General features: G+C 39.3%; 1 protein-coding gene across 1 annotated transcript; it reads left to right on the top strand.

Moving 5' to 3' along the window:
* Positions 1-3,119: 3,119 nt before the first annotated feature.
* Positions 3,120-7,464, top strand: LOC114274612 (uncharacterized). Its single transcript, XM_028216584.2, has one exon. The coding sequence runs from the start codon at positions 4,240-4,242 to the stop codon at positions 7,021-7,023; it is 2,784 nt and encodes a 927-aa protein (XP_028072385.1). The 5' UTR covers positions 3,120-4,239; the 3' UTR covers positions 7,024-7,464.
* Positions 7,465-7,940: the final 476 nt, after the last annotated feature.

Below are 7,940 nucleotides of genomic sequence, written 5' to 3'. Positions count from 1 at the left end.
AAATGCAAAGCCTAAGCACGTTCTAAGACGTGGATAAAAGATCTTGATCCACTAATATCTCCAAGTATTGGGTATATTAGTACGGGGGGTAATGTTGGCTACATATTTTGTATAAGCCAATTACAATTCAACGCGTGGCAGAATAAGGGTAATATGGGAAGACTATTCAAGTCTTCGATCGTGATCGTGCACGTGGCAGTTAGTATTGGTTCTTACAAGATCTGAGTAGTACTGGATCAGCAAAGAGATGTGGCTTCAACCTCATATTCAAATTCGAAATCAGGAGGGAAGCCTACCTGCATGTAATGGCATAGTGGAGCTAACTATAAGGCAACATGATCAACGATCATAGAGGAACGATTCGACGGTTAGAAGTGCAGTTCGATGGTCATCTTTGAAAAGTATAAATAGCAGAGAATGCCCCAGAAAAAGCCCCAGACTCAGATATAGAAAACCAGTTTTATTCTACTTTATTTCTTTTTCAGTTTTACATTTCTTGTTCTTTACATTTTTGTACTTCAAATTCCTGTACTACATTTCGTTCATAGGAGTAGTTTTCAAGTAGCTTGTTACTGTAAACCTCTACGAGGCTGATTCAGATCTTTGTAAGTTTTTCATTTTGCTTAATGAAATACTATAACTGTTCTTCATTTATTCATTGTTTGCTTAATTCTCCTAAACAAAGCCACCAGTAAAAGTCCTCTTCATTGAGGCTGAGAGAACTAAAACACAATCGTCTGATAATTGGTTGACAATTAACATTCTGTAAGGACTAATTGATCCTTATTAGCACGCTCACAATTAAAAAAATAACCTTCAAAAGTCAAAAAAGCCAACAAATACAATAATTGTACTATTAAAAAAATTAAATTTTTTAAAAGTGACTATTATTTTGGAACGAGAGGAATAATTAAGGGATTTTTATTGATAAATCCCATTTAGAAGTGTTTTAACCCAAAAAGTCCATGAAGAAATTTATTAACCTATTTAGTCCCATGTATATATAGTTTTATTCCATAAAGTCATTTTTTTTTATTTACACTCTTTTTTTAAACTCTTATGCCCTTATATTTAATTTTGATATCCTTACAAATATTTTTTGAACGGTTAGCAATTTTATGATGTAAATATTCATATTTTAACATTCACATTGGTAAGAATGTAAAATTGGCCCGTGGACGGTCCGAAGACCGCCCCTGGGCCGGGGCGAGCCCGGTCCGTTGACAATGTGAATATTCACATTGACATGTTAACATTCACATTGATAGAAGTGTAAAATTGGCCCACGGCCCGTGGGCGACCCGAAACCCGCCCGTGGCTCGTGGGCTGCTCGAGGCGGGCCCGGCCCGGCCCGTTGACAATTGAATATTCATATTAACATTTACATTGATAGGAATGTAAAATTGACCCACGGCCCGTAAGCGGCCCGAAATCCGCTAGCGGGTCTGGCCCGGCTCGTTTACAATGTGAATATTCACATTGACATGTTAACATTCACATTGATAAGAGTGTAAAATTGGCCCGTGGCCTGGAGCGGGTTCGACCGGTTGACAATGTGAATATTCACATTGACATGTTAATATTCACATTGATAGGAGTGTAAAATTGGCCCGCGGCCCGTAGACCACCCGAAGCCCTCCCGCGGCCCGGGGCAAGCTCGTTTGGGCCCGGGCCCGTGCCCGAGAACTCGGGCTAGGACCTGGGCCATCACTTTGAAGCTCGGCCCGGCCCGCATAAGGCCCATTTAAGGCTCGGCCCGAGGCCCGGCTCGTCAGAGGCCCGGTGTCTTTTTCGTGGAAAATAATAAAATTTTGGGAGAAAAAATTAAAAAGAATTAAAAAAAATGACGAGGCTCACCCACCTGACCCAAGCCCAAGTCTAAGCCCAAGCGCCTTGGCTCAACCCACCGGGGCACCCAAAGCCTGAATACCTTTGTGCCAGGGCTAGGGTCTAGGCCTAATTTTTTGGCCCGTGGGCCGGTCCGGTCCGGCCCGAATTTTGGCAAGCACCCATGAGGCTTTACATAGGTTGGCCTCCGCCCGGGCTGGGCCAAGCCCCTATACATTGATGCTATGAACATTCATATTGACGGTGTGAACATTCACATTGACGATGTGAACATTCACATTAGGGGTATTTTGATAATTATGTCACCCATAGGATGTGAACATTCACATTATGAGTATTTTGGTAATTATGTCACTAATAGGACTTATTGAAACATAAGAAAATAATGTGGACTAAATGGAACATAAGTAGATGAAAAGGGTATTTTGGTCTTCTTACCTCAAATAGGAACATTCACATTGACAGTGTGAACATTCACATTGACGATGTGAACATTGACATTAGGGGTATTTTGGTAATTATATCACCCATAGGACTTATTAAAATATAAGAAAATAATGTGGATTAAATGGAACATACGTAGATAAAATGGGTATTTTGGTCTTCTTACCTCAAATAGGAACATTCACATTGACGGTGTGAACATTCACATTAGGGGTATTTTGGTAATTATGTCACCTATAGGACTTATTGAAACATAAAAAAATAATGTGAACTAAATAGAACATAAGTAGATGAAAAAGAATATTTTGATCTTCTTAACTTAGGACCTAATGAAATAGTCAAGAATATGAATTTAGTAAAATAAAACTCTTAAAAAAAAATTTACCAAAAAAACTCTCAATAATTAAAAATTTTGCCAAACATTTTAATACCAAAAAATCCTCGTAACCTCCACTAAAACAGCGGCATAAAACAGTTTTTACGTGGCAGCTGATTAATTGACTTTAACCCACCACCGAATGAGAGAAAAGTTGGGGTCCCACTAATTCATTAATATTTATATTATTTATCACATTTTTAAAAATATTTTTATTTATTTATCTGTCATTTCCTCAATAAAAATCAAATTAAAGTAGCTTCTACTAATTGAAAGAAAAATGTTTGGGAGCATTAATTAGTGCTCCCACTAATTAGGTGGCAGTAGGTTCCGTCATTAATGATGTGATATTTTGATCTTAGAATTATATATTTTTTTATTTTTTTTTATTTTTTTAATGCATTAATACTATTAATAGTGATATTTTTAATGGGATGAATTGTTGTAATTGAAAACACAATAATAATCATAGCCTAGCCAATCGGTTTGTAAAAGTCAATATCATTTCTCACTGAGGTGGTGTAGATTTTGGAGATATCCAACTACAACTGGGGTCAATGAGAGAGAGAGAATAAAAGACAGTGGGGTAATCAAGAGAGAGGGTATGTTCTGGGCTTGGACTCACAAACTGGAAGTAGATGAGGCATTTGGATGTGGAGGCTCTGCATTTAATTGGGTTGCAGAAAAGTTAGAGAGAGAAGAGAGAGCTTGGAGCTCTTACAGAACAGGGGGTTGAAGTCGGTTTCTTGTTTTTCTGAACTATTTTTCTGCTACATTTCGCTGAATCAATTTTCTGCTGTGTTTTCTTTGCCAATCTTTTTGGGATCTTGGTTTTGGGTTCAAGGGTTTGAGGTTTTGATTTCGTCTATGTATTGGGTTTTTTCCCAATTCGATGCTAATGTTTTGACTTTTGAATTTCAATGGGTTTCGGGTTTTGTAATTCCATGAATCTTTTGAATCTTGGGTCTAGAATTTCTGTGTGTTTTGAGTCTCTCTCTGTTTCTTTTTACTTTTCTCCTAATCCTATATTTTTTTGAGTCACTTTCCCAAAATGTTGAAGTGGTCCTCTAGTTCACTGATTGAACCCTAAAATCTGTGGGTAGATTTTTTCTTCTTTTTTTTTGCCCTTTTTTTTCTTCTTCTTACGTTTCTGGGTTCCAAATGTGTTGTCTTAATCTGGCTTGAATCCTCAGTTACTGGATTTTCAAGGTAGTCAAATATAGGGTTTCTATTTGATCCGGTTAAAGATCAGTGAGAATTGAGATGTTGTGACCCAATTCTTATTTCTGTGTCTTTGAATGTTTTAGTAAAGCAAAGTATCTGTGGCTTTCCCTCCTTAAGATAGGGGTTTTGATTTTTGAAAGCAAAGCTTTGTTTTTGGGTAAGCTTTTGGATTGATTCCTCTTGCTTTTTGAAATTAGGGTTTGAACTAGACCTGCTTTTTGGGAGGGGTTTGGTATTAGATGGGCTAGACAAACAAACCCTTCTGTTCTGGTGGAGCTTGAGATAACTTGTTTATCTTTCTGGGTTTTTTTTTTTCTCTCTCAAATTGATTATACAGATAAGCTTCAATGCATCTTTCACTATGGAAGCCAATTTCTCACTGTGCTGCTCTGATCATGGACAAGAAGAGCAGAAGAAGAGATGGGTCTAACCATTCAACAGAAGAAATCAGGAGAAACCCATCATTTCTGAGGAAATTGCTAGAGCACAAGCTCAGGGAAGCTCTTGAGGAAGCCTCTGAAGATGGGTCACTTGTGAAATCCCAAGACATGGACTCTGAGTCTGCTGCGAATCAAGAGGATGGCTTGGGGCGATCGCGATCGCTCGCGAGGCTCAACGCTCAAAAGGAATTCCTCAGAGCCACTGCTCTTGCCGCAGAGCGAACATTCGAGGATGAAGATTCAATTCCTGACCTCCATGAATCGTTTTCCAAGTTCCTCACAATGTACCCAAAGTACCAATCATCAGAGAGGATTGATCAGCTAAGGGTGGATGATTATGCAAATCTATCAGGGTCAGCACCTAAGGTATATCTTGATTACTGTGGATTTGGGTTGTTTTCATTTCTTCAAACAGTTCACTATTGGGAATCTTCAACATTTAGTTTGTCTGAGATTACTGCAAATTTGAGCAATCATGCTTTGTATGGAGGTGCTGAGAAAGGCACTGTGGAACATGATATAAAGACTAGGATAATGGATTATCTGAACATCCCTGAGAATGAATATGGACTTGTTTTTACTGTGAGCCGTGGATCAGCATTTAAATTGCTAGCTGAATCATACCCTTTTCATACTAACAAGAAATTGTTAACCATGTTTGATCACGAGAGCCAGTCAGTGAATTGGATGGCTCAGGGTGCTAGGGATAAAGGTGCAAAAGTTTACAGTGCATGGTTTAAATGGCCAACCCTCAAATTATGCTCAACTGATCTGCGAAAGCAGATTTCAAACAAGAAAAAGAGGAAAAAGGATTCAGCTACTGGTCTTTTTGTGTTTCCTGTTCAGTCTAGAGTCACCGGTGCGAAGTATTCATACCAGTGGATGGCACTGGCACAGCAGAACAATTGGCATGTCTTGCTCGATGCTGGGTCGTTAGGTCCCAAAGACATGGATTCTCTTGGGTTGTCTCTGTTTAGGCCGGATTTCATTATCACATCGTTTTACAGGGTATTTGGGTATGACCCAACTGGATTTGGATGTCTTCTCATTAAAAAATCAGTGATGGCAAGCCTTCAAAATCAATCTGGGCATGCTGGTTCAGGTATAGTGAAAATCACCCCTGTTTTCCCTCTGTATCTGAATGATTCTATTGATGGGCTACCTGGATTGTCTGGACTTGAAGATGATGAAGCCGGTCGGAATAGTGAGTTATCCTCTGAAACTCGCCCAGGAGCGCAATTGCCTGCCTTTTCCGGTGCATTCACTTCTGCTCAAGTGAGGGATGTGTTTGAAACAGAGATGGATCAGGATAACAGCCCTGACAGAGATGGGACAAGCACTATATTTGAAGAAACCGAGAGTATTTCTGTTGGGGAGGTGATGAAGAGTCCGGTTTTCAGTGAAGATGAGTCATCAGACAACTCGATATGGATTGATTTGGGTCAGAGTCCTTTGGGATCAGAACACAATGGCCAGGTGAACAAACATAAGGTAGCCTCTCCATTGCCACCCTTTTGGTTTTCGGGTAAGAAGAACAAGCGACTTTCTCCAAAACCATCATCGAAGATTTCTAACAGCCATTTATACGACAAAGAGGTACACTCAGCTTCGCATGAGGACCACCATGTGCTATCATTTGATGCTGCTGTTCTATCAGTGTCACAGGATCTTGACCGTCTTAAGCAGGTCCCCGAAGAAGAACAATTCGCTGAAACAAAACCCTATTCACAAAATGGTGCGAAGGGTTTGGGTCATCATCACGATCATGAAATTCAGGAGGAACCTCAAACCCACAAATATTCTGGGGTAAATGGATCTAGTCTCAACAATGGCTCAACGTCTGAAATTTACCCGGAGACAAAAGAAAGTGCAATAAGAAGAGAGACAGAAGGGGAGTTTAGGTTGTTGGGAAGGAGGGAAGGTGGTAGATTTTCTGGTGGTAGATTTTTTGGCATAGAAGAGCTTGAACAGCCTGGTAGCAAGGGAAGGAGGGTATCGTTTAGTACGGAAGATCACCGTAAAGATCTGAGCCATACATTGGAGCCCGGAGACTTATCTGCCACAAGCTTCGATGATGAGTATGGCAGCGATGGAGAATATGCTGATGGGCAAGACTCCGACAGAAGGGAACCCGAGTTAGTTTGCAAGCATCTTGATCATGTAAACATGTTGGGTCTCAACAAAACCACTCTCCGGCTGCGATTCTTGATCAATTGGCTTGTGACCTCATTACTTCAATTAAGATTACCGGCTTCTGATGGGAACGAATCTTTGCCACTTGTTCACATTTATGGCCCAAAGATTAAATACGAAAGGGGTGCTGCTGTGGCTTTCAATGTGAGAGACAGAAACCGGGGTCTAATTAATCCAGAACTCGTTCAGAAGCTGGCTGAGACAAATGGTATCTCGCTTGGCATTGGTATCCTCAGTCACATACGGATTTTAGATAGCCCAAGACAGCAGCGCAGTTCTTTCAATCTTGAAGATACTGCCCTGTGCAGGCCAATGGAAAATGGCTGGCATGATGGAAAAAGGGGGTTCATTCGCATTGAGGTTGTCACGGCTTCTCTTGGCTTTTTGACTAATTTCGATGATGTTTACAAGTTGTGGGCATTTGTAGCAAAGTTTCTTAATCCTGCCTATATCAAAGAGGGTGGACTTCCAACTGTTGCAGAAGGTTCAGAGTCATAAGGCTAAAACAGGTGACAACGCTCTGCTTTCTATTTCAAAGCAAAGATCAATCTGCCCTATGAAATTCTATTACATCCTACAGTTGGAAGTGGAATATTAATATTTTGTTGCATAGAAAGAATTAGAAGTTGCCGTTTTCATTGTGCAGTAGTCTTTTGGTTTTTCTGGAGACTTTGCTGCAAGTGGGTGAATTTGTTCATTCATGTTTTTATTTGCTGTTTTTTTTTTTTTTTGCTCCTTCATGGGTTATTGTAGACTTGTAGAGTTGGCTTTAGAAATTTGTATGCTTCAGAAAGTCATGAACTCAAAGTAGAGTTAAATGGGCACAACTTGTTTTTTTTTCTTCTGCTTGTGTAAGATTTAGCTTATTTTACTTGTTTTGGGTTACCTCAAAATTCAGTGAGATGTGCAATAAAATTAATACCTTCTATAGGGTCTCAATTGTTGATGATTTTACTGAGATTTGTTTGCAAGAGTTGACTTTGATATGACTATATATATTTTTCTTGCTTTGTTTTTCCTGAAGTAGAAAGTGGGAAGAGAGATGTAACCACTGTCTCGGAGTAATGATAACACAGGAACTAAAAGGTAGTTCTGTTATCAGAAATCTATCTATTTTTAGGAAAAAATTTGTTAACTCTAGGATACTTTCTTTGAAATCCTTTCTGTAGGCCAACAAAGAATTTGATTCCACTCCAGTAGCCAACTAGTGTTTTCATATTTTATGTTGCCCAATTCAGTATAAGACTTGGATGATGCTACTGATTTCAGAATCATGTTATGGAAATCATTAACGATAATATGTTGATATATGATTATTTTAAGGGCAAATTACACCTATGATCATGTAATTTGCGTTTTGTATCAATTTGGTCCTTGTGATTCTGAATGCATGAATTTTCCCCTTTTATTTTGCA

Source organism: Camellia sinensis, chromosome 4 (assembly GCF_055761805.1).
Source record: "Camellia sinensis isolate YWXY chromosome 4, ASM5576180v1, whole genome shotgun sequence".
NCBI lineage: Eukaryota > Viridiplantae > Streptophyta > Magnoliopsida > Ericales > Theaceae > Camellia > Camellia sinensis.
The sequence above is the reverse complement of the archived record's forward strand: the minus strand, read 5'-3'. Positions and strand labels throughout refer to the sequence as shown.